This window comes from Brugia malayi, assembly GCF_000002995.4.
Source record: "Brugia malayi strain FR3 genome assembly, contig: Bm_v4_ChrX_scaffold_001, whole genome shotgun sequence".
NCBI lineage: Eukaryota > Metazoa > Nematoda > Chromadorea > Rhabditida > Onchocercidae > Brugia > Brugia malayi.
The window spans coordinates 14,755,292-14,782,092 of NW_025062479.1; the positions used below are offsets into that span (position 1 = coordinate 14,755,292).

Sequence of the window (26,801 nt, forward strand, 5' to 3'; positions counted from 1 at the left end):
CAAAAATCAGGTAGTTCAGTCGAATGTCCCACAAATCAAATAATTTATCATATAATCTCAAGAATCAGATTATCTGTGCAGTCAATGATAGCAAAGATTTTTATCATATTTCATGAATTTTATAATATGTGGAGAAACAAATATAATTTTCTTGTTTACAATTTTACTATAAATATTGATTGGTAAGAATATACGAGTATATTCCGGATAGTACTTCTATTTATCATTCCGTATATGTGTGTGTTTTTTTTTTACCGGCCATCAATTTTTCCATCAATTTTTTTATCAGTCCATATACTATTTCCTTATCTATTATTTAAAAATAATAATTATATATATAATTTATATATAATATTATTTTTTTATATGCGATTTATATATATAATTATTATTTTTTATATGCGATTTATATATATCTTAGAATAAATATTTATATAAAATAATCGTAAATTTTATTTCATTTAACCAAACTACTTATCATATTTGCTTTATCATATCAATAGTTCAATTTTCCTTTTTTTTCTTTTCTATTAGAAATGATATTTGCAATCAATTTATTTTGATTTGTTAGCTGTCAATGCTATCTATTTTACCGCATTTTCATTTTATCCTTATCATTTCCATTTTACGTCATACTATTAAATTCACTTTTATGCACGAATCATATTTTATTTTTATTGAAATAATGCATGATATATAAATACGTAAAGTCAAGAGTTATGTGCTGATTACGTTATACATTATTTTTGTCGACGTGTAAATTTAAGCGTTGTACATCATGCCTTTTTTTAAATCTAAAAAACATACGTTTTCTAAAAAAGTATAAATGCAACGTTTTCCTGACGTAAGCACTTACGTAAATCTTTGTAATTCAAGATTTTAAAATTAAAATTATTTAGTGCTAAAAAGGATGAGTTATAAATGTGTATGTTAATCAAACTGATACAATATTTCAAAAAATGCTGGTGGCTTATCACACCATATTTTATATACTGTGTTTATAATTCTGCGATCGTTTTATCAATTCATTTCATTTCATGAATATAACTGCTACTATTTGTTATTAACTTTCACATAAACTATATTTCACTATTGAAATACTACAAGTAGAATGGAAATTGAGGAAGAAGGAAAAGTAAAAGTTGCCGTACGTGTTCGGCCGTTTAATAAACGTGGTACGTTATTCCACTTCTTTTCTAAGGAATATTTCAAGAATTAAAAATTTTAAATATTCAGTTAATTTGAAAATACATTAAAGAATCGCATAAGTTAATTTTCTCATATTTAATTTAAATTTCATATCAATTTTTTTAAGTTTTTTTTTTTCTAATTGTTTCCAAAATATCAGAATGTATTTGTTTACTTATGGAAAAAAACGAAAGCTAAAATAATACTCATAAATTTCGTGAAATATATCATACGGATAATATTAAAACAACCATTCTTCCTTTTTTCTCTTAGGAAAAAAAAGATTGAAATGAAAGAATGAAATGTTTATTTCAGAGAAATAAATAAGTTAAAATTTTAAAAAGCAATGTTAAATCAAAATAGCAACAAATTGTACCATAAAATAAAAAAAAGTTCAAAATTGATGATTGTTTGAAAGCTTTTGCATTTATCACTTTTTGCTTCCTTTGCTAGCACATTTAAAATAAGTATCGTATTTTCTATTAATCATGCATTTCTAAACGTCTTTTAAGGGAAAAAAGGAAAAAATTTATGTTCCAATTGGGTCGACAGGAAAAAAGGGAAAGATGTTTTGAAAAAAAAAATGAAAAAAAAGAGAGGAAACATTATAAAATTTATAAAAAGTTTATTTCATTCATTCGTTAAAAAAATTTTATCAATTATGATTATAATTTTTCGTTTTTTTTTTTTTTTTTTTAAATTAAAATTTTTTATTTTTAAGAACGAGATTTGAATACAAAATGCATCGTATCAATGATCGATGATCAAGCAATTCTTAGACATCCCATTGATGAGTAAGTACGAAACAAAAAGACCATTTGATTATGATTTAGTGATTGGCAATCAATTTGGGATGGATGATTGAAATTTAATTTACTCAATCAATATACCATTCGACTTGTTTTCTACATTTTTATATTATTTAAATGAGAATATTTTGCATATTTTGCAAGAGCATATAAAATTTCTAAAATACCTTATGCAAAATAAAATTTAATTTTTTTTAGAAAATTATCAGACTTTTTTATTTTAGAAAGCAACCCAAAACTTTTGCATATGATCATTGTTTTAATTCTTCTGATCCTACTGCAAGTAATTTTATTGGTATGCATTTGGAAATTTTTCTTTTTTATCATAAATGACCACACCCTTGTCATAAATTTAACATAGATCAGATAAAATTATTCTGATTGATGACTAATTGGTTACTTTCTTTTTTAAAAAATACGATAACTTCTGTCTAAGAGCAATGATGAGTTTTGTTCTGGTTCAGAATAAAAAGATTTTGATCAATTATTATGACTATGTACCGTTGATAAATTGCAGAATTTACCCAAAGATATTTCTATTATAACTGAAATTATATAAAATTAAATGATTTCAAATCTGAAATTGTATAAATTAATTAATTTCAGATCAGAATGAAGTATTTGAACGAGTTGGCACTGCTGTACTTATCAATGCATTTGCTGGCTATAATGCTTGCATATTTGCATACGGACAAACTGGTATACTTTTAATTTAACGATATGAACAAATTTACAAATTTTCTGTGCTCAAAAAGTTTTTTCAAAAAGGTATTATTTATTAAATTTTTATCCAAAATCAAGTTAATCAAATATTATATTTTACAGGTTCAGGTAAAAGTTATACAATGATGGGTACAGCAGAAAATCCTGGTATTATTCCACGTCTTTGTTGTTCTATTTTTCAAAAAATTAGCGAATTATCTTCAGATAGTTTAGCATTTAAAGTTGAAGTTTCGTATATGGAAATTTACAATGAAAAAGTGCGCGATCTTCTGGATCCTAAAAAGTAAGTAATATCCTAAAACGATATAAAGCAATAAAATATCTATATAACTTATTCAGAATCATATACATTGTTAGCCGGAATATTATTTTATCAGTGGCATTCTTATCACATTTCAAGAATAAATTTCATTCTTTTCCTTAATTCTTTCCTTAATTAATTTCTCTTACATCTACTAAATATTTATACTAATTATTTCATTTAGGATTATCAGAACAATTCTGTTGTTCCTTGTAAATAGATATTACTAACTAATGATAAGTAGTATTTAGCAGTTATCATTTAGATTTATCTTATTCCAGTTTAAGTTAACTTTCATATGAAAATTTTTTTGTAACAAATTACATATCAATAATTAATCAAATGTTACATTGCCAATACAAATTAATTATTAAGATTTTCAGAACAAATAAAAATTTAAAAGTTCGAGAGCATAAAGTTCTCGGTCCAATGGTTGATGGCTTATCCGTACTGGCTGTTTCATCATTTAAAGTTTGTCATTCATTCGCAATTAACTATTTCGAATTTTGCAAAGTTTGGGAAAATTGTTTCTAATATTTAAAAAAATGAAATATCAAATCATTTTAAGAGCACAATCGTTTTGGAGACAGTTTGTAAAATAGAGTTCTCTTGATAACATATTTGACCCTAGCGTGTAATTAGTTTCTTTTTCTTTCTTTAGCAAATAGCATCTTTGATGGAAGAAGGGAATAAATCACGAACAGTTGCTGCAACAAACATGAATACGGAAAGTAGTCGCTCGCATGCAGTATTCAATATTCGTCTTACGCAAACTCTTACGGATACGAAAAATGGAGTACGTATTGTTGAACGTTTTTATATTCATCAATTCTACTTTTGTTTTTCCATTTTCTTCTCCCTATTGTTTTCCGTCTTCTGACTACCAAAATTTTAGCCAAAAACTTTTTCTTTGAGAATTTTGAAATTTTCAATAAATAATTCTCAAATGTTCATTTAAAAAAATCTCTTAAATCTTTATTTTTTAGTTTACTGGTGAGAAAATGAGTAAAATATCATTGGTTGATTTAGCCGGAAGTGAACGAGCTCAGAAGACTGGTGCAGTTGGAAAAAGACTAGAAGAAGGCGGAAATATCAATAAGTATTTTGTGGATTACATTTTTTTCAGTTTTGAAAAAAAAAAAAATGTCCTTAATTTTGCTAATTTAAATGGCTTTTTTGTCACTTTTTATCACTTAACCAATAAATTTCTAATGCTTTCGCTATAACATTTTAGAGATGTATGTTACCAATAAAATTAAGCAAAATATTTTATACAATGAATTATAACACAACAAATGAAACATAGAAATTGAAAACGAATTAAATTTCAGATCATTGACAACACTTGGAATGGTAATTTCTGCATTAGCGGAACGATCGCATCCTAACGGAATATCAAAACCGAAATTTATTCCATATCGAGATTCTATATTAACATGGTATATTGTAGGATTCGCTTAAATCCTATTCAATGCATGCTTTAAATTATATATATATAACTTTTTCAAATAACTTTCTCCAATACATTCAAAAAATTACTTTATTTGTTTTCATTCCCCGTATTAATTTTTCATGTATACCTGTTGATAGGTTCATTTTTAAAATTCATTTCATATATCTACGATAAGTATAAACGATGCTTATTGAAATATCTGTCATCAATATTCAGCAAGAAAATAAATAAAAATGAACAAATGGAAATTTTTTTAAACTTCACTATTTCTCTAAATATTATTTCAAAAGAAAATTCTTCTAATTGATTGTTGTTAATTATTTTTAGGTTGTTAAAGGATAGTTTAGGTGGTAATAGCCGAACGGTAATGATTGCGACAGTATCACCTGCAGCGGATAATTATGAAGAAACATTATCCACGTTGAGGTTCATCAATTTTGTCAAAATCCGATAAAAAGGATAAAAATTTCATGAGAAATTTTCTTAAAAAATGGTTGAAAAATAAAGTTAGCATTTTTTCCAAAAATCTAAAATGAATAAATAATAATTGTGTTATTTCTGAAATGATTTGACTTACTGAAATATTTTTTCTGTATTGTTAAATGTGTTATTAAAGGTATGCTGATAGAGCTACGAAAATTGTAAATCACGCTGTGATAAATGAAGATCCTAATGCTAAGGTCATCCGTGAATTACGTGAAGAGGTGGAAACACTTCGAGCGCAAATATCGCAAACCGTAAAAGAACAAAATGTACGGATTAATTTTAGCACTGTACAGGATCTAAAATTTCAATTAACTTTAGTTTTTATTAAATTGAAGTAAACTTATGACAATTAATGCTAACTTTTAAATTTAAAGCAATTAGCGCTAAATTAATCTATGAGAAAAATAAATGCTGAACAAATATTATATTATCAGGAAACAGAAGAATTACGTGAAAGATTGGCAGAATCGGAACGTTTAGTGGAGTTAATGAATAAATCATGGGATGAACGACTGAAAGACACGGAGATCGTTTATCGGGTAACTAATATTTTTCATTCAAAAATTATTTACAACTGTTTTATACAAGAATTTTCTTTCCATAATTAATCAGAACATCATTATCAGTTGAATTTTAATTTATTCAGATAAACTTTTAGGAAAGACAAAAAGATCTGGCCGAAATTGGAATTTCAGTAGCTGGTTCTGGTATAAAAGTTGAAAAAGATCGATTCTATCTGGTCAATTTGAATGCTGACCCATCATTAAATGAACTTCTTGTCTATTACATAAATGTGACTCATTTTATTTTTCACAAAATAATTAAATTGTAATTTGAATATTTAAATTGGTAGGTAATACCAAGCGTATAAATGAGAATAAAATTACACTGATATTTGGAATATCTAAGAGAAACTAATCAATAATAAAGAATTGCCTTATTTGTAGAACTACTGGGATAATTTGGTGGTTTCAAATATCTCTTATGGAGATGAAATTATAATTTATTTGAGATACTAAATTTCACAGTTACAGCATCAAGCTGTTATTGGTAGTGCAGAGCAGCAGCAAGGTATGACAGGATCAGATGAAAAAGTTGATTTTATCCTTCAAGGACTTGGCGTACAACACCGTCATGCTTTGTTGAAAATTGTCGAAGATGACTGTCAACAACGCCTTTTCATCGAACGGCTTGATGCTAAAGCCAGGTTGATTGATTATCAATAATTTAAGGCTAATTTGTGCCCGCTATCTTCATACAATTAATTATTTATCAAGTATTAGTAACGAGAAAATGTAGTAAATTTTTATGCTGATTTGATCAGTTCGAAACAGTCTTGAGAAACAAACATGCGGTTTTGAATTTAGCTTTGAATTAATGAATATATTTTTCAGGATTTGCGTGAATGGACGTTTGATAACAGAGCGTACACTTCTTCGTAACGGTTATCGCCTTCTAATAGGCAATAATCATTTTTTCCGTGTCAATTGTCCAAAAGAAGCCGTTGACATTAGCGCTTCCATTATGGAAGAATCAAATGCAATGTTGTTTGACTATTATGATGCTTGGCAAGAGGTTTTATTTTGTTAATTTACTTTCTACGCTAAAACTTAATTTTTTGTATCTAGGCAAACTAAAATATCATTCTAAAGAATGCCTTTTCAAATATTGCTTATACTACTACTATATTTTAAAATTAACTTAGAGTGTCATTAAAAAAATTTTAACTTAACTACTAATAATTTTAGAAATATACAATAATGAGGATGATTTTCATTTAATTTAATTAAGAATAGATAAGATTCAGGTAAATTCTGGTATAAATGCGAATCCAATCACAACGGCTGTTGATCATTATATGGAGCAAATTACGAAGAAACATGAAGTTTGTTTGTTTGTTTTTTCATTTTGAACTATGCAATATGAAATGAAAGAAAAATTCAAACTGAAAAAAAAAATAAAGAATTGAAGTTGATTTTCTTTCATTTCAGCCCCCGATTTTTTGATATCTTGAAAGTTGGTAACGGTGCGATAGATTGATTAAACCCAATGACATATATAATATCAGAGCTTACTACATTAAATTCATATGTGCATAAGGATTGAAGTATTTTAATTTACAAATTGAATTCTTCAAGTGGTCAATAAGTGGTAGAAAATGATCGAGCATTTCAGAAAGAGAAACAGGCAGCATTAGAGCAACAGTATGAAGCATTTGAGAAATATATTCAGGGACTTACTCAAAGGTATTATCATAATTTCATCGATCAGAAGTTATTTCCATTTAAATTTCATCTATGTAAACTTTAAACTATCAGTGCATCTTCTTTTAGCTAGAATTATTTTAACTAACTAAATGAATATATTTAGTTTAATCTAAACATTTTAGTTTTACACCTTCTACACCAACACCAAGCTTCGGATATTTGACACCGATGGGCACACCTGGATGTCAATTTCCGCCTATTGGTTTTCCGACTAATCCAAAGGCTAGCATGCGATCGAAATTCTTCAACTGGGCTCAGCAGAGGTCATTTTCAATACATTTGAAAATTGGTTCCTTTCATCGTTTTTTTTTTTTTTTTTTTTTTCTAAATTGCAATCACAGATATCTTTGAAAATTACAATTATTTCATTTTTTTTTTTTTTTCAGGGAAGAAATGTTCAAAGAAAATTTGGTACGTTTGAAGAGTGATATTGTACGCGCTAATGCATTAGCTCGTGAAGCTAATATGATTGCTGCTGAGCTATCTTCATGCCGATGTCCAGTCACTTATGATGTTACCTTGCAAATTCCAGCAGCAAATTTGAGGCCATCAAAAATTAAGGTAGTATTTTTAATATTATCATTTTGAAATTATGACAGTTATTGGTAAAAACATATGGGAAAGAAAAGACGATATTATTAGTTAATTCAGGGTAAATTTTTGAAGCAGATGATAATTACAGGAAGGTGGATTCGTTTGTGAACCGTTTATCGTAGTGAAACGTGCCGGTATTGATGGTTATCAGTTATGGTCAACTGCCCAGTTAGAAAACAAATTAATCGATATGCGTGAAATGTATAGCGAAAAAATAACAACAATCGAAAGGTATATCATCTAATTCTTTTATCAGTAATTCCAATTCCTGATTGTGAAGTATTTTGGAAAAGTAATTGTTTACTGATAAGCTAACAGTTAAATTTGCTTCTGCTTTTCAATTACTTGTCTCGACAGTTAAATTGAAATGCTCATACTTTACATTACTTTGGATTAATTTAGACAACTTTGAATCAATTTAGGAGAAACTTTCATACATTTTTTTTTTTTTTTTTTTGAAAAAAAAAATTAATGTCACTATAACAAAGTTAAAATGAATTAAAATGAATTAAATGAACAAAATTTACCTCTAAATATAATTACCATGCAATTAGTTTGATTAATCACATTTTATTGCACAATTTTGCAGGAACGATGCGTCAACGTCCGAAGAATTAGAGGAGGACGATCAGTTCGCGCTCGAAGACAGCTTTAATATAAATGAATGCCATAGTCCTATTGTTGAAAATATCTTCGATAGTCAGGTAGCAAAATCTTTTTTCCTATCACTTGTTATTTTAAATTATATTTTAAGAAAGAAAAATAGAGATAACTAGCACTGAATGTAAAAATTTTTGTTGCTTATTTTATTATTTTAATTAATTTATACTTAATTTAATGATAATATCCTCTCTCACTCTATACTTTTTCATGTTAAAGAGTAAGCATGTTTATTTCTCATATGAATTACAGGAGCATCATAGTTTAATTGGTGTTGCTAATGTATTTCTGGAAGTGCTACTTCACGATATGAGACTTGATTATCATGTCCCAATTATTAGTCAACAGGTAAACTTGAAATAATACACAATAATTAAGTGAAATTATATTTGCCAAGTTTGAAATGATTCAAATTACTATTGTGTATGTATAAGCAGGGCGATGTTAGCGGTCGTCTTCATGTCGAAGTATATCGATTATCGGAAATGGATGATTCCGGTATTGTAAGTAGTCTAGATTCATTGGATTCAAGTCGTACCTTAGATCCACAATCTATTGGTGCTGTTTTCCTGGGAAAAACAATCAAATGTAGGGTATGTATATGCTCACTAAAATTAAATCAAATTTTAATGAAATTTTATATAAATAAATTTATTAGTAAATTTCAGGTTCGCATTAAAAAAGCATCAAATTTGCCATCATCATTGTCACATTTCGTATTTTGTCAGTATTCCTTTTTTAATATTAGCGAAATTTTGGTTGTTGCTCCAATATTTGACCCAAATGCAATACAATTAATTGATCATAATAATGTTCCTTGCAATTCCAACTTTCAATTCGACCACGAGAAGGTTTCATTATTTCGCATAATATTACTAATAATTGCTTAAACTAAATGAATTATTAATAAATTAATATTAATTGATACTTAATGAAAGTTATTGTAATTTTATGCTTGGGAAAAAAATTAGATATAATTTATATTCGTCGAATGTCTAAATAGTCATAATTGTATTGTAGACAAAAATAATTGTTATGTTATAAAAAAAAAAAAAGAAAAAAAAAAACAAAAGAAAAATCGAGTACTTATCATTAATTTTTAGGATTTTTGTATAGTTGTGACAGAAGAATTTTTGGAGTATATTCAAGAGGATGCTTTATCGATTGAAGTTTGGGGTCATCGAAGTAGTGGTTTTGGTAATGATTTTGTACCACCTAAGGTTGCGAATGGAATCATTGATGTTGAACAAAGTTATAAAAGTTTGCAGGTAAATTAATTATTAGGTAGCAACTAAACTACATTTCAATTTATGGTTGAATAAATGATAAGATGAAATGGTAAGCTAAAATGGTCGCTATAATGTTGAGATGTGTTTATTAGGATTAGAAATGTTTAAACTAATTAGTCTTATCAGCATGCATCGATTGCATGATTAAAAGATGACATTTAAAAATGATCATTTGCATGCTGCAGTCATAGAATGCAGTTGTAATGTGTTATTGTATTATTATAGTGGAAAATTGTTAGAAATAAAAATATTAGCAATAAATTATTGCATTTTAGGAGCGATGGTCTGAGGTGACAAAACGTATTGAGCTAAATGTTAACATTAAAGAGATGAATGATAATGGTCAGTATGTTTCCGTAGAAGTACGTCCATCTAATGAAATACTTACCGGTGGTATATATCAACTGAAGCAGGTAAATGTAAAAGTAATATCTAATAATGGATGTAGTAATTAAATAAGTTAGGAAGGAAATACAATACAAGTACTCACTACAGTTTATTAAATAAAAATACAAAAAATTGTATCTTTAAAGATCATAAAATTTTGAATTGTGATAAATATTTGGGTGTGAAAAAATACGATGCATCAGAATATAATAATTGTTTTCTTTCTTTTTTTTTAACTTAGGTTAATAATTATTGAAATGAGTATGAATTTCACTGGTAATTGATACAAATGATAACGATTAAAGTATTGACAATCATTTATCATTGAAATTCTATGAATACATGTACAATTACCACAGTGTATAATTAGTTACAAATGATTACACTTCATTTTTAGGGTCAACAACGACGAATTCATGTAAAAGTATTACCAATAGCGGATCATGGTAATTTGCCGTTGGCATTTGCGCAAATTACTTCCGTTTCTATTGGTTGTATCTGTTCGAGGTAAACGGTTTTTTTTTTCTTCCTCAAAAATAGTTTTATTGAAATTTTATTTGAAATTAGAAAATTTTTTAAATTTCAAAAGAGAGATGACAAAGATATGGCGATAACATCTAATTAACTCTGTTTCGGGTCAATGACATAATTGATAAAATTATTAGAGGTATATATATATTCACTTTATGCAAATATATTTTTATAGAAATCCAATGATGCAAAAACCTTTGGATAGTTATCAAGAAGAAGATTTGGAGAGAATTCGTGAACAATGGACTATAGCTTTGGCTAATAGACAAAATTATTTAGTGAACCATATTAATGCAGTAAGTTTACATATATTTCTTCTCATTTTTTTGATAATTTGGAAAAAAAAGTGATAACAAAATTATTTTTCAGCTAATCAGTTTGATTACTGTTTTATTAAATCTATATCTTCAAAAATTATTTAAATTACAGTTATCAAATAAAGGTGATAAAAAAACAGATGCTGAAAAAGAGCGTGAACAGTCATTAATCAATCAATGGGTTGCATTAACCGAAGAACGAAATGCTATTAGTGTACCACCTGCTAATAGCGATATACCTGGTTCACCGGCTGAATGGTTGGTCTAATGAGTTAAGCTTGATAATAAGTGATTAATTTTGAAATTTAAATTTTCGCGGATGAGAAAGTTTCTATGCACTTACTTGTTTTAGAATTATCATAAGATATATCATAAGATGTTAATTATTATTTTTCAGTAAATCACTAGTAGTGAATTTCCATTTTCAGGTCACCTCCACCTGGTATTGAAAGACATATACCTGTACTATTTCTTGACTTGAATTGTTAGTTTAATTAATTTGTAACTCATTTCTTTCTGTTATATTTTGATGATCGAGAACAAACGAAAAAACTCAGTCATTGAATGTCACTTCAAATAATGCTTTGAAGATTTAAATATTTTCATAAAATGTAAACTTATAATAAAATTCTCATCATTCCTATTTGCAGCAGATGATGTTACCGAGGAGATACCTTCCGATGATGGTAGCATTCGAATAATTGGCTTGCAATCATTCTTATCAAAGGAAAATTGTGGTCAAATTATTATGCTTCCTATTTTAGAGAATGATGTTAATGAAGTAAATTTTAATAGTATATTAAAGTGTTTGTAAAACTTTCAGAATTATTAATTAATGCAAATTGGTAAAATAATTCATCTCTTGCTTGAACAGATGAATTATCTAAGAACATTTGTTTGCAGATTTCAGCTACCTGTTCATGGGATAGTTCTATTCATGAAAATCCTGTATTGAATAAGCCTACCGAGGGTTCTGATCATATTTATGCTATTGTTAAGGTATTTATTCTTTTCCTTTACCATTTATTGTTATTTTAATACGATATTAAATTAATATCGTTTACAACCTGAAAAGAAACAAACATCAATTTGAATAATTTTGCATAATTTAAAAGTGTTAAATAAAATTGGAAAAATTGACGATCAAAAGAAAAAAATTAATTAACACTTAACAATTAATATTTAGGTAACAGTACGTTTAACACATCCGTGTGAAATAGATATAATTTTACGAAAGCGAATATGCATGCATGTGTACAAGAAAACCGGTCTAACTGAACGATTAATCAAAAAACTGGTTGGATCGGTGTGTATTTTTTTTCCTATATAAATATAATTTTTTAATATTTTGATTAAACAAGGTTTTTTTATACTCTGTCTCACCAAAATCATTATTAAGAATGACTGGTTTATTTTCATCAAATGAAAAAAAAAGACGAAAAAAAATGAAAATGATTTATTCATATCAGTAATTTAAATGAAACATTGTTATAATTGATATTAAAAATGATAAAATATGAAATTTGTTTATAACAATGAAATTAAGCAGCGTTTTTTGTAAATGTTTCAGTTTTAAATGACTGAAAAAAATCACGAATTTAAATTTTTTTTTAAAAAAAAGAAAAATCAATCGTTGATTAATTGCTAGATGGTTGATGTAATATATTATCAATAATTCGTCCTATTTGTCGTAAATTGGAATTAGAAATAGTAATCTAAGATAATAAATCATATGCTTAATAAAATCTTATGAGATAAAATTGAGAATCTTTGTCCTAAAAGTAAAAATTAATTTGTCTAATTAATCGCCGATAATTGCTGATAAAGTTCGTTGATATTATCTAATTACTAATTAGATCCTTAATTAATTTAGAAAGGTAACCCATCAAAGAATTCTATTTGGAAATTGTTAGAGTGTTCTAGAAATATAGTTTGATACTTAGATCAGAAAAGAAGATATTCATTGGTCACTACTATTTGTTTGTTAGGTTTTTTTAATTTTCCAAATTACAACTAATAAATCTCTTAATTTATTCTATTATTTGACATTTTCAGAGAAAGAGGAAAGAAAAGAAACAGGGAGAGAGAGAAAAGATTTATAGATCTAAAATCAATGCGAATTATTTGCTTTTTTGCAGGATTCAATCACCGGAACATCAGTTTATTATGATGTTGTAGCACATATCCCTAAGGCATACTCTTATTAATTTTCATAATTAATTATTAAAAATCACTGATAACAGACTCTATTTGATAGTTTCGGAAAGTTTATTGGTGAAATGTTTTATGGCTCTTTTTTTTTTTTTTTCGTCAAATGAAACCTTTCATAATTGTTAAAAAAAAGAGTTTTGCATAAGGTTTTACAAAAATAGTTTTAAATAATTAGCAATATTATCTCTTTGTCCAGCTGTTACCTTTTTAGCAATATAATTCATCTTAATTAATATTAGAATAAATATTTAATACGTATATAGGTTTTAATTTTTTATTGATTATTAATTTATGTAAATATATTAAAGAGAAGTGATATGTATTTATTTGCAGTCAACTCTTGATGTCGAAGATCGAACATCTCTTGCTCGAATGGCGGTGCATCAATCAGTGAATATTGATGATGATTTAACAACAGGTACTGATAACAGGTAAGTTTAACAATTACGAAACTAGATGAAATTATATATATGATTGTTTAATAATATTTATATTCCAGCTATTAATAATCATAATTAATGATTTATCTAGTATTGAAATATGTCAGATTAATACGATTGTTATATTTTCCAATCAAATCAATCATTGAAGAATGTAATAATTTGATAAAACTAAACTTTCAAGCAAAAATCTAAAGTATAATATTTTGGCTATCTTACTTTTACCTTTTTCTTATCAATTATTGTCAGTAATATTTCAATGATTAAATTTCAGAGATCACAAAGAGACTTATATTGAAGCTTATACGAAAAGCATTCAAGTGGTAGAGAGTATGCTAAAACTTGATAGACTTCGTCAAGAAGTTGCTATTAACAATATGCTTAGCAGGTTCTCTTTAATATCATTGTAGTAATTATTTAAAATGTATTAAATTTGGTCAAAATAATGAAGAAATCATAGTTTTACTTTCTACTTGAAATTCTTTTTGGTATTAGTAAAATTTTTTTTGGTTATAAAAATACATTTTTCATTAAAAAATGTGTCTTTTTATGTAAAAAATAGAATTTTTTAGGAATTTACAAGTTTAAATTGAAATTTATATTTATATATATTTTAGACAAGAACGTTTGAATCGAATGAGTTATTTTGGTAATGCAATACCAAATTATCGAATGAAACGGACAGCAAGTTTGCCTAATACTGCTGCAAAGACGGTAATAATTTTTGTATAAAATATTAAAAATTTTTAATTAAAATAGTATTTTTATAATTATTCCATTTTATTACTTCAATTTTTAGCTCCTTCAATTATTGTGTAGATGCAACTGAATGTATAATTCTCCAGTACTACAACAATCTATTTTTTATTTTTATAAAATATAAAAATTTCAAGCAATTTATTGATTCAAATTAGAAATTAAATTTTGACACTTTTTTTTCTTTTTTACATATTGAAGACAACCTTGTCTTCTTTAGCATAGAATATGATTATAATCTACTATTTTTTTCACATTTTGAATTGAAAAGAAGAAATTATACAGTATGTTTTTATATTAACAAACATGTGAATTGCGTAAAATATCAAACATTTAAAAAAAGCAAATTTCCGAAGCAAGTATTCTCTTCAGTAACCTTTTTAAAAAGCACAGAAAAAGCAACAATGAGTTATATTTTGTGCAGTTTTGTTGAGCATTTTATAATCTGATTTTTAGCATATATCAAGCCTTTTCTCTATTATTTATTTTAATTAATTATCACACGTAATTAAATTATCAGATTATCACGCATAGAATTATATTATCATGAAGCTTTTTCTCGAAATATTCTATTATTGGTTTTAATTTAACTATTACTTCTTTCAATTCTTCCAAATTTAACTTAGTAATTTCAAATCAGGTATTGACTAAGTAATTTAATTTAATTTAATTTTCCTCTATAGCCGCTATTATCGATAAGCGGAAGTAGTGGCATCGGAAATGTAGCACAACATCAGCAAAAGGAGTTAATCGATACTATTTGTGATGTTAGAATGAATGAGAGTCAAAATTCAACAGCAGATTTATCTATTTCTTTTTCATCTTCTTCAATGGGTGAGTTATTTGCTAAATCGATTGAATTATACATCGGAATTATTTCATATCATCAGGTTAACTGTGATATGTAAATATATTAATCAAAAAATCATCATAAAATATTATCAAGATAATATTACTGCGAATATTCATTTATCTTTATATGTCATATTTTTCAGTATCTCATAATAATTTAATAATGGCGATTCGATCAAAAAAAACTAAGTTAACCTTGGTTTTTTTTTTTTTTTTTTAAAGGGCCATTTTTATCCATTACGCTATCTTTGTCAATAGGTTATGGTTGTCCTTTTTTTAATGCAGCATACGTCATATTTGATATCAATTTGATAACAAATACCTAACTGTATAATTATCCGGATCATTTCCTGATTTATTCAAAATAGTAATAATTTTGGAAAACAGATTTTCTCATTAATCAATCTTCTTAACTTATCATTTATCACAGTTTGATTGATCTGCTAGCTTTTATTAATCGATGTTGGTTGTTAAATTTATTGGTTATTACTATTATTAATTTTTAATTGATCTGGGCATAAAATTTTATCTTTGTTTTAAATGGGAAAAAAACTCTACTTTTTTTTTTGAAAAAATCTTTTCAAAGATGGCATAAAAATAATTCCTGACATTTCATTTTTTAACAGTCATTGTTCATTTATTTTATCTTCTAGTAATATTCACTTTCTTTTAAATTAATAACAGCAACAATTTTTAATAAATACTAAAAATAGTTGTATCTTACTTATGATCAATTTTTAGCCTTAAATTTTGTGATAGTGTTAAATGTGGTATTTTTTTAAAATTTATCTCTCGTGTTCTTGTATTTTTGTCTAGGAAATAATTTTGATGAATTTTACACATTTTTTGATAATAATAGATATCTTTATAACTAACTGTACTTTATATTAATATGTTGCAAATAACTTTGAACCTTTTAACTTTGTAAAATACTCCGCCAATTTTTTTATCTTTTATGATTGGATATGTAGTTGTCTGTGGTTTCTATTTCCACTTTTTTGGGAAAGGTTTCATTTCATTGATTCTTATCATAATTGAATATAGGAATATTTGAAAATAAAATTACTTGTCATATCACATAAAAATGTTAAATTTTACCATCCATGAATTAATTCATCCTTTTTCCTTTGATTTATTCCAATTAATAGTCTTAGTAAGCAATTAACTATAAAAGTTATTAAAATTTGATGATTAAATAAGTAGTCCCATTCATTTCATTTCATCCAGACTGATAATTTTATCGATTAAATTCAATTTTCAGCTCGTCCAACATCTCTTAATCTGAGACCGCTATGTTCTGGCAAACGTATGTGGTAGTTGTTGTGAAATTGTTTTGTTCTGTAATTTTATCATTCATATTAATTAATATGCCATTGCTGATTGAAATTCTTTGGGAGAGAGAAGGAAAGAGGGAGGCAAACAAAAGAAAGTAAGAGTGATTAGGATGTATATATAATAACATCATAAATGATGAATTTTTTGCAATTTTATCAATACTTTTGAAATATATCTTATCACCATGAATAAATACTGAATAATAGCAGTGGCTTTTATCCATTTTATGCATGCTTGTTTAAATTTATATATTAGAATTTGTAATTGTAAAATAATAGTTATTTTGCTAGTAAATATCATTTGCTTTATTATTAATTTTTGCATCCTGCAAATTACCATAACAAGATGCTAATAACAGTTGCTATGTAAAGTAAACTATTACTCATTTCATCTTATCCTGTTCTTAAAAAAAATCAAAAATAAGATAAAAATAAAAAAGATTGAAAAAAATTTCAAAATCTTTTACATTTCTTTTACTACAATTATCACTTATCAGTATTATTTTTTGAAATTAAGAATTCAAAAAAAAAAAAGAAAAATGCAATTAGCAGTTGTTTATTTTATGGCTTATGCATGTTATACATTTTACTTATTAAATTTATTTTATTGATTATTCCTCCACCAATAATCTTTTTTGTTATTTTGTCCATATATTTTCACACTTAAAAAAAATGATCACATTTAATAATTGCATGTGCTTTTTTCAAATTTAATTTAACTAAACAGTAAATAGTTTAATCTTTTTGAAGGATTGCGAATAATTTAATTCTTTTTCGTTTCGTTTTTTTTTTTTTTTTTCCTTAATGAATATATATATATACTGTTTTTTTAATGAATATATATATATATATATATATGCATTATATACTAATGATATGTAGTAAAAAAAAAGAAAAATTAATAAAAACGATGAAAATATTTTAAATGATTCAATTTTCCCTTAAAAAATATAGAATTAGGATTTAATTTAATTGAAAAAAAAAATACAATTAGCAAATTTTTTCAATCATCGACAATTACACGTCATATATCATACTACAGTTTCTCCATTATCATTATTGCTACTCCCACTGCCATTATCACTGCAATTACCACTTCCACTATCACTGTTATTACTAGTGCATTTCTACTATCAGAAATATAATTATTTAGCATTTTTCCTAAAAAATTTAAATTTAATATAATTCTTTATATACATTACTAATACAATAGTTTCAATAAATTCTCATTCAGTCTATTTCTTCATAAACTAAATTTTGAGACATAATGATAATTTACGATGTATATCTCTTAGCTAATAGCATATCACTTCTCTCAAAACTTATCGTTTAGTTTTTCCTCTGAAATGTGAATGCATATTTTTTTCCGTTTGTTAACCCTTAAATTTTTTGAATCTTTAAAACTCATCAATTAAGGTGTATACACACTTGCACCATGCATTTAATCAAACACACACATACTATCACCTGTGTTTAGTGAAATTTTTTAATTTTTCCCTGCTATTGTACATTTTTCCTCTATTCCCTGCATTTCATTTTAGCTGTTGTTATAAATATTTGAAATGAAATTATTATTGATGAAATGAAGTATTTAATTTTTAGAATATTTTCTATTTTTGCTTTTTTTGTCTTTATGTTTTATTTTTAGTGACTGGTTTAATCAGTCCAGTTATGGAAAATTCAAAATTATCAGGAATTGATGAGGAACAACAACAATGTCTTATGGTAATGTAATAAAGTTATTTCAAAAAAAGTTTTTTTTTTTTATTTTTTTGTCTATTCTAATTTGAATACCATACTTCTTTAAATCATAAAAGAATGTTACATCATTATTTTTGATTCATTTTTTCTTTCTAATATTGTTTATCAATAATGTTTATCAATAATTCAATAATTACTGCGTTTCTATTGTACTAATAGAACTGAAATTCTTAAACCTTTTTTTTAAATTTACATTTGATGTAATTCTGTATTATTTAATTGATTTTTATTATCTAATTGATTTTCCTTTATAGAATATGAGTAAATCTTCAACGATACCGGAAACAATGCATACTTCACTTACAAGCGCTTATGATCTGGTGAAAATTCATTTCTGAGTTTATTTAAAAAAAAAGAAAAAGACTATAAATTTTAAATAAATTAAACATTAAACATTATGTTCTGTTTCTTTTTTTTTTGAAGTAAAATTAAAAGAAATATATTTTTAATCATTTGATCTGTGTCTTCACTTTTTTTATCCATAACAAAACAATTTTTTTATCCATAACAAAACAATTTTATCTTTTCAGTTATATCACTGTTTTAATATTTCAAATGATGAAATTCTGTATTTTAATAATTTCTTTTTTTTCTTCGAAATTTAAGCGAACAAATAGATATGGTTTTCAACGTCACTTACACGAGATGAGTCGTTTACAAGCAGAAAGCATTGATGGTAACGGTAATACACCATTGTTATCAATAACAACAATCGGAGAGCAACAGGTTGCCAAGTTCTTTGTTGACAGTTTACCAAGCATTGAACTTCATTCATTATCAACCTTTGGTATGGCTTATTCGTCAGCTTCGGATAGTGGTTGTATGATCGAAAGTGGTAGTACTTCAACAGCTACTGCTGATGACGATGATGAACAAACGGTACGATCATTATTTCAATTTTATTAAATTTCATTTCTTACTTTTTTCTTTCAATCATTTAATATTAATGCATACAATATTTAGCTAAATTAAATTTCAGGAATGATACATATATATGTGTATGTATATGTAGATTTAATAAAATGTTAAATCATGAATTTTGTTCAATGAAATTTGCAAATCACTTTTTTATTGTCATTTCAATGATTTATTATATATTATTGATGAGAAAAATTGGTTGACAATGTAAATATTACTCATTCCTGTCTTCTTTTTTTTGATATTAATGATAACATCAATATAATTAATTCTTGCTAAGAAAAAAAAGTAAATTTAAATGGTTTTTATCGTATAGGTGCTTAGAAATTTGGATAATACTAGCAGTATCCTCAACAATAACAACAACAATAATAACAGCAACAACAACAACGACAGTTATAGTAATGCAGTAAATAAAACTTTATTCGATTATGCAAGAACTGAAAAATTTTTTTTTAAATGAAATAGATTTTTCATTACATTATTTGTTGTAAAATTATTATGAATTATGAAAATTTTTAACATGAGTTTTTTTATTTGTGTCTATATAGCATCATTTCTTTTCTATTCTGAAATCATTATCTTAATTTTATGTATCCTTTTTTTAGATAAGTAATTAATTGAAGAAAAGTTATAATAAAGTATGCTTATCAAATTCATTTAATAATTTAATAAAAATATTTTGTCAAGGTATTCTCATAATTTAATTCCCTAATTAGAAGAGAATTTATTATTTAAATTTAACTCTTCAGGTATAACTCTAGATCTCAATATTTAAAAATTTTAATATCATGTTAAAATGTGGTAACATTTTATTGCTGTAGAAATCTGAGAAGTAAATACTCTCTCTCTCTGTCCTAATTATATTATTAGATTCGATCTGGATTATAATTTTATTTTTCTTATCTATGCTTTTCTAAACTTAATTTGGTATTTGATTTAATAACTGATTTTGTTTTGAATAACTGAAGTATTATTTCTTAATTTGGAGAAAAAGATGACTGATTGTAATTGATAATAAACTTAAAAACTTTCAACAATTGATGTTTAAGAATGGAATTATTGAAAATTGTTATTTGCTTTAATCACTCTTATTAGCAATATTTTGATTGAAAATTTAACCAGTATTTAAATATTTGTCTCCTATGCTAAAATTTCATTTTAATTTCATTTATTTTTTGTTTTCTTTTTGCAGATTTTCATTTTGAATAAAAAAAGACGTAAAATTTGCAAATTGTTTATTTGAATTGTCATATTTTTATACTTATATTTGTTTAAAAATTCAAGTTAACTCAAAATATTTCAATTCTTTTTTCTTGTTGGATTTGAATTAGCTTAATATAATTCTTTCATAATTTGATGGAATTTAATATTTTCATATGAGCTTTTGTTTATATCTTATACTCATTGTTTAATATCTTTAAATGCTTTTCTCATTTTAAAATAAATTTTAATTTATTTAAATAATGAATGGTGCAATAAGATTTTTTTCTTTAATTATTTGAATATTACATTGTGTAATGTTTGTTCATAGATTTAAATTTCTCTTTTTTTTTTTTCGTTTCAGAGATAGTTTTTATTACACTTTTAATAACTAGAATATTTATTATTGTTGTTATATATATGTATATTGTAATAAAGCTATTGTCATTTTAATATTAAATAAGCTAAACACAAATAAATAAAAACAAACAACCGAAAAAAAATTTTTTTGAACGGTTCTGCATGGATGGGAAAGTTGTCGTTTATATTAAACAGTGATAAAGATGAAATAACTATTAGATTAAACTGGAATCTTGTATTAAGTTTAGTATTGTAAACTGGAAAATATATTATGCGTTTTTCTAGGATGAAAAGGAATGAGCAAATAATTAATTAACTAATTAACTCTGGCAAGTTAAATTTTTTACGTTACTTTAAAAAAATTTTATACTTCAGAATTTAGTTTTGCTTGAAGGAATAATTTTTGACAAAAATAAATTTTATAAAATATTGCATATTTCAACATTGTGATCAATATATTTAGAACATGCTGAAAAAGTTGTCGAAGAAATATAATAGTAAACCTCAAAAAAAAATATTTGAACAGATCAAAAAGAAGTGGTTAAATTATAAAATGTAAGGAAAACACAAATTAGTTCAAGGAATAGAAGAATCGGAAATGGAAGAATAAATTTAAATATGAACATATTTCAAGAATTCTAAATTACTAAACAACATTAATTTGAATTAATGACCTAAACACGAAAAAGTGCAGTATGTATTGTTATATCACTGAGTTGATAAAAAATCTAATCGATCTATTTACCCTTGAATTGCTTTTTTTTTTTTTTTTTAGAAGAAATTTTAGATTCACTAAATTCCTTATTTTTGGAAAGAACTTTCGAATTCATGAAAATTGTGGAACAAAATCAAATGTGACAACTGTTTGACCATTGAAGTTATCGATATTATCAAACTGATATCCAGCAACGTTATCTTTTATTCGACAATCCATAGTGAATGGACCCAAATTACCGTTCTCATTTCGTTTTACATTTTCGAATGTTATTTTTGCCATTACCTAAATTATAAATTCAAAAGAAAAAATATATATTAAAGAATTATTTGCTGTTTTTTTTGTAAAATTTGAAGAGTTGAATTTTTGCATTAAATAATTATCTATTTCGATGTTATGATTAAAGATAATATTAATATTTTCTTTTATTTGTTCTAATATGTTTAATTATAGAATTTAAAAAAAGAAAACAAAAAAAAAAGAAAAAAAATTCATTGAATAAAAAGTAAGGTATATTTATTCGATTTCTAAATATTTATAAAAATAAATGTTAAATTTTTAACTTTTCTATACGTATACTTTTCTTTACGTCTATTTAATTTCACCCATATAATAATGGAAATTGATATAAAAATAAGAAATTACTATTAATATAATTTACCAATGGTGGTAAAGTATAGAGAATATTTCCATCTTCTCCAATAATTTCATTACCATTATCATCGAGAATTTTTTCATTTGGTATTAAATTCATTTGAAAACCACCGTTACGTATTGGTGTAGGTAATGATGGATAATAGGTAATATTGGTGTAAATATTTGATGAATATTGATAGTGCTGAAAAGAAAAATGAAAAATAATGCTAAAAATTATATATATATATATAAACGATTGAATTTGAATTAGGACAACAATTAATAAATTTTACAGAATTAATACAACATTTAACACAACACAAATTGGCAGTAATGGCAGTTAAAAAAAGTTAGGTATTGTGTAAATAATTTGAATTATTAGATTAGTTGATAAATAATATGTTTGGTATTATTTATATTTATTGATGTAATAAATATTTGCTAAAAGTGGATAATTTCATACTTCTGATATAAGAAGTGTGAAATTTTTTAAATGCAAATATATTTTGCAGTAAAACGAATTGAAATGAAATAAAATGAAATGAATTGAACTGAATTTAAATGAAATGAAAAGTATGCGCAAAAAGTAGCTAACCATATGACAAAAGAATGGTAAATAATCCATTTCATTTTTCATATTTGGCTTCCAACCCAAACGCTATAAAATGTAAAGCTATAATTGAATTGAAATGAAATAAGTGAAAAATTTTCATATCTTTCTGTTTTTAGATTTTCCATCAAATAAATGAAATTACTGGAATTCAGAGAAACATTTATACCGATGCTTTTTCCTTCTTTTTTAGCGATAGCTTGATTAGTTAAAATTTGACCGATGACAAAGAAAAAAAAAGAAAATTTTAGACGAGGTACATTTAAAATAACAAAAATTTAATGGAGCGATTAAGAGTTTACACTTATCATTTCCCGAAAAAAAAGATAAGTGTTGTTGGAGTAAATCTGATAATAAATATGAGAAAAAGATTAAAATATTCAAAACTTGAGAAAACAATATGAATCCTTTTAAAATCAAAAAATCTAGATCAAATTCAATCAAAAAAAGGGAAGACGAGTAATTAGTGTAATGATTTTATTATGATTAATTAATTAGTCATATTCTGTTTGTTAGAAACTTACTAACATTGTTAAAAATGAATAACATGCATGGATTGCCAGAATCATAACCGTAATTAGTTGTTTTGGAACAATCGGAATGAAATTGTCGTTTGATGTCAAATGCGCACCAATGATTTTTATCGCTTCGTTCTTCCATCGTACAAATCTTCAAAAATTCTCCCATCGTTTCTCGGTCTTTAACATATTCTGTAAAAATTTCCATTTTTGTAAATATTATCAATAAATATTTAAAAAAAAGAATTAAGAGGATTAATTTGAAATAATCAAGCAAATTGGACAGGAAAAGTTGTAAATTTTTACTGATAAAATTTAAAAATTAAATAGAATGCAAGGACTTTATTAATTTGATAATTTAAGCATCAAAGAATAATTTAAATGATTAATTGTTGAACAAATGTTACGTACCCGTAGGGTATATGGGGCATATGACATATATATAATTACCTATCATTGTTAATTTATTCAATGAAATTTCAAGTATTTCCTAATAAAATTGAAAAAAGAATGAATTTAAAAAAAAAAAAATATTTTTTTGAAGTTATTTTTCATAAAAGTTTTATGAAATTATTTACTTTCAAGATAATCATCAATTTCTTTCACGTATTCTGCATTTGCTGTACCATTTCGCAAGTTAAAATGAAATACATTGAGAGATCGTTTCCGGATATTTGGTATCATCATAAGACCTTAAAAAAAAGAGAAAAACAAACAAATTATTAAGAAAACAATTTTAACAAAGCAGTTAATTGATAACATTTCTTTAATCATATTTTATTCCATAGCTAACAAAATGTTATCAATCAATTATTTGAAAATTATTATCAATGACAAATTGTTAAACCAAAAAAAGGTTAATAATATTCTTTACCATGGCGTGATTTTTCCTGATATGTGATAACATCAAAAATAACTTTACCAAAACCCGATAATAATGATACCAAAAGAATCAACATTAAGCAAATCATCGAGATAATAATACCTGATAATTATAAAATTTTAAAAGAAAAACAAAGAATTTATTTGCCAAAATTTTATGCAAAGTTATAATTAGCTTCGTAATTAAAAATATTTCTTATGCATACCTATACAAAATCGTTGTTGTCGTTGTGAATATCGTATATCCTCAAAGATATTTTGCCAGGTAATATTATCCACGAAGATATGATCAAAGTTATCATTATGAGTGGTAATTAGAGCTGTATCATCGATTTGTTCCGTATTATAAATTCTTGCTTCATCATTTATTGCTAATGAATCTGGATTTGAGACACATTCATATCTGCAAATATTTCAAAGAAATGCAAAAAAAAAGACAAGAAAGAGTGATTATTATGTATTTTAAACTATTGTAATCATTTCCGAAATAGATTGTTTTTTATAAGTTTATGTAAAAAAAACATTTCATCTTTTAAAAAACCAAAAATTTTGAAAAGATTATTATTCGTTTTAATGTTGCGAAAAAAGGATGACAAACGGGAAAAATGTCTGAGTTCACTGTATAACATAGTTATAACACTCTATACCATGGAATAATTATAATATTTAAGGTAAATAAATTATCATTTATGGCTTTCCCATACGTCTAAATATGTTGTCGTTACGTCAAAGATATATTCAATTGCTTTGTCAATACATCGCGTTAACAAACGTACGTCAAATAATATATTTTCAAATTTACCAACCTTATGGTAGACATTGATGAAACAATTAATGCTGAAATTCGTGAAACGTTTGATAAACATGTTATTTAGGACTGCCACATTTTTTCTTCTATGAAATTTCATTCATATATATATTTTTTAATAATACATGTGAACTACGTAGAATTAATTTAGTGCACTTAAACATATCATTAATTTTGCAATACATAATCAGAAAATTTATAAATTAGCTAAGCCCAATCTGATAACTTAATTAAAATAATCTAAGAAATTAACTAAAATTTTTAAAAAATTTCACTTTCTAAACTATTGATTTTGGATAAGTAAGCAATGTTGGCGTAGTAATTATAAAAAAGAGAAAAAATTAATTGATTAATTGAGACCGATCCAAGCTTAAAAAGATATAGCTGAAAATTTGAAATTCATTGTTTATGTGAATATTAGGAAAATTTTACAGAATCTTCTTTTTTTTCTTTTTCTTTTTTCAAAGTTTTTGGAGAATACTGAAGTTTTTAGAGAAAATATTATTTTTTATCGTTAACTAATATAACTGCGATAATCTAACACAATTAGATGAATGGATAAAATTAAACATTTAATGGATAAAATTAAACGGTTAAAAAAATTCAAAGAATTAATAAATCGACAACTGCAGAATATTTACCGTTGACAAATATAACTGCGATAATCTAAGACAAGTAAATGAAATAAACGATATGTCATTCGGACCTAAAATGGTATGTGACAATAGCATGTGACAATAATATATTTGCAGCAATATTTTTGAGAACCGGTTCTAATACGATGGAGCAAGATCATTTGTAAGTGTTTGCCAAATAATTTCAACAAAATACATATTTGATCTTTATTTTTATTCAATCTTAATTAATTAGATTCCTGAAAGGAAAATGAAATATAAATTTATTGAAATTGATTAATTGCTCTAAGTTATTTAAAATTGAAGTCAAAATTTTAGCTAATAATTTTGTATTGCATCTTTTATAAACATTATTGTAAGAAGTAATTTCATTAATTTATAATAATATTAATTTCTGTTTTCTTTTTTTTCAATTAACTGAACAAAAAAAATGTATAAATAGGTCACAGAAGAAATTACATATTTAGTAAAATTAAAGGTAAGAAGTAGAAATAATTTTTAGATAATATCAAGTGAATCAATAATATAAATTTTACATTCATAATCGTCACTTATCATTCATTATCTGCCTTATCTTTCTTCTTTTAACTATCAAATAGGTCATATTTAATATTCAACCATCAAATGATAATAAATGTAAATAATTATTTGATTATATCATACTTTTCCTTAAGCAATAATAATTTGCAATTTCTCCAGAGTTTCGAATACTATTCAAATTTGAAGTGTTCGCATTTAGCACTAAGCTAAACAATGCATGTATTTTATGACTATTAAATAAGTATTACACGTAAATATATGAAAACTGAAGTGAAATATGAGTAATAACGAATGGAAGAGACGTTAGTAAAAGAATATAAATGAAGAGAAATATTATTTAGTTTAACTTGAATAACAAAAAAAAAAAAAAGCAAAAAACAATGAGAAAACAAATAATGTTTTTTAATAATACCTAAATGTTCAAATTCCCAAAAAAACCAATAAAGCAAAAAAAAAAAAAAAATATTGAAAATTAAAGAAATGTAAAAGAAATGAGTAAATTTTTTCATAAGAAGTTGGAAGCAAAGTTAAAATAAAAAGAAAAGGGCGGTATTGTCAGTGAAATAAATGCAGTTATCAGATGGATTAATGCGCTTATACTATTACAGATTTTATTA

At 25.1% G+C, this 26,801-nt stretch overlaps 3 protein-coding genes across 3 annotated transcripts; 2 read left to right on the plus strand and 1 right to left on the minus strand.

Moving 5' to 3' along the window:
• Positions 1 to 1,111: 1,111 nt before the first annotated feature.
• Bma-klp-4 (kinesin like protein KLP-4, putative) lies at positions 1,112 to 13,212 on the plus strand (the record flags this gene model as incomplete). The annotated part of the gene is made up of 34 exons (XM_043074892.1): positions 1,112 to 1,175; positions 1,910 to 1,982; positions 2,222 to 2,292; positions 2,604 to 2,696; positions 2,823 to 3,003; positions 3,405 to 3,492; positions 3,683 to 3,817; positions 4,008 to 4,120; positions 4,353 to 4,460; positions 4,802 to 4,900; positions 5,091 to 5,226; positions 5,395 to 5,499; positions 5,619 to 5,753; positions 5,995 to 6,167; positions 6,355 to 6,535; positions 6,768 to 6,845; positions 7,136 to 7,206; positions 7,350 to 7,490; positions 7,614 to 7,788; positions 7,910 to 8,052; positions 8,411 to 8,525; positions 8,734 to 8,829; positions 8,919 to 9,074; positions 9,150 to 9,332; positions 9,585 to 9,749; positions 10,046 to 10,183; positions 10,555 to 10,664; positions 10,864 to 10,984; positions 11,118 to 11,263; positions 11,434 to 11,489; positions 11,656 to 11,786; positions 11,909 to 12,004; positions 12,192 to 12,311; positions 13,144 to 13,212. 34 exons carry the CDS (start codon positions 1,112 to 1,114, stop codon positions 13,210 to 13,212), a joined length of 4,065 nt encoding a protein of 1,354 aa, XP_042930826.1.
• Positions 13,213 to 13,588: 376 nt separating this feature from the next.
• Positions 13,589 to 19,740, plus strand: Bm11531 (Uncharacterized protein; the record flags this gene model as incomplete). Its single annotated transcript, XM_043074893.1, has 8 exons — positions 13,589 to 13,647; positions 13,931 to 14,044; positions 14,274 to 14,370; positions 15,096 to 15,246; positions 18,247 to 18,323; positions 18,614 to 18,679; positions 18,966 to 19,238; positions 19,594 to 19,740. 8 exons carry the CDS (start codon positions 13,589 to 13,591, stop codon positions 19,738 to 19,740), a joined length of 984 nt encoding a protein of 327 aa, XP_042930827.1.
• Positions 19,741 to 21,666: 1,926 nt separating this feature from the next.
• Bm10351 (Uncharacterized protein) lies at positions 21,667 to 25,021 on the minus strand (the record flags this gene model as incomplete). The annotated part of the gene is made up of 8 exons (XM_043074894.1): positions 21,667 to 21,840; positions 22,217 to 22,393; positions 22,787 to 22,849; positions 23,330 to 23,511; positions 23,898 to 24,011; positions 24,194 to 24,304; positions 24,408 to 24,604; positions 25,008 to 25,021. 8 exons carry the CDS (start codon positions 25,019 to 25,021, stop codon positions 21,667 to 21,669), a joined length of 1,032 nt encoding a protein of 343 aa, XP_042930828.1.
• Positions 25,022 to 26,801: the final 1,780 nt, after the last annotated feature.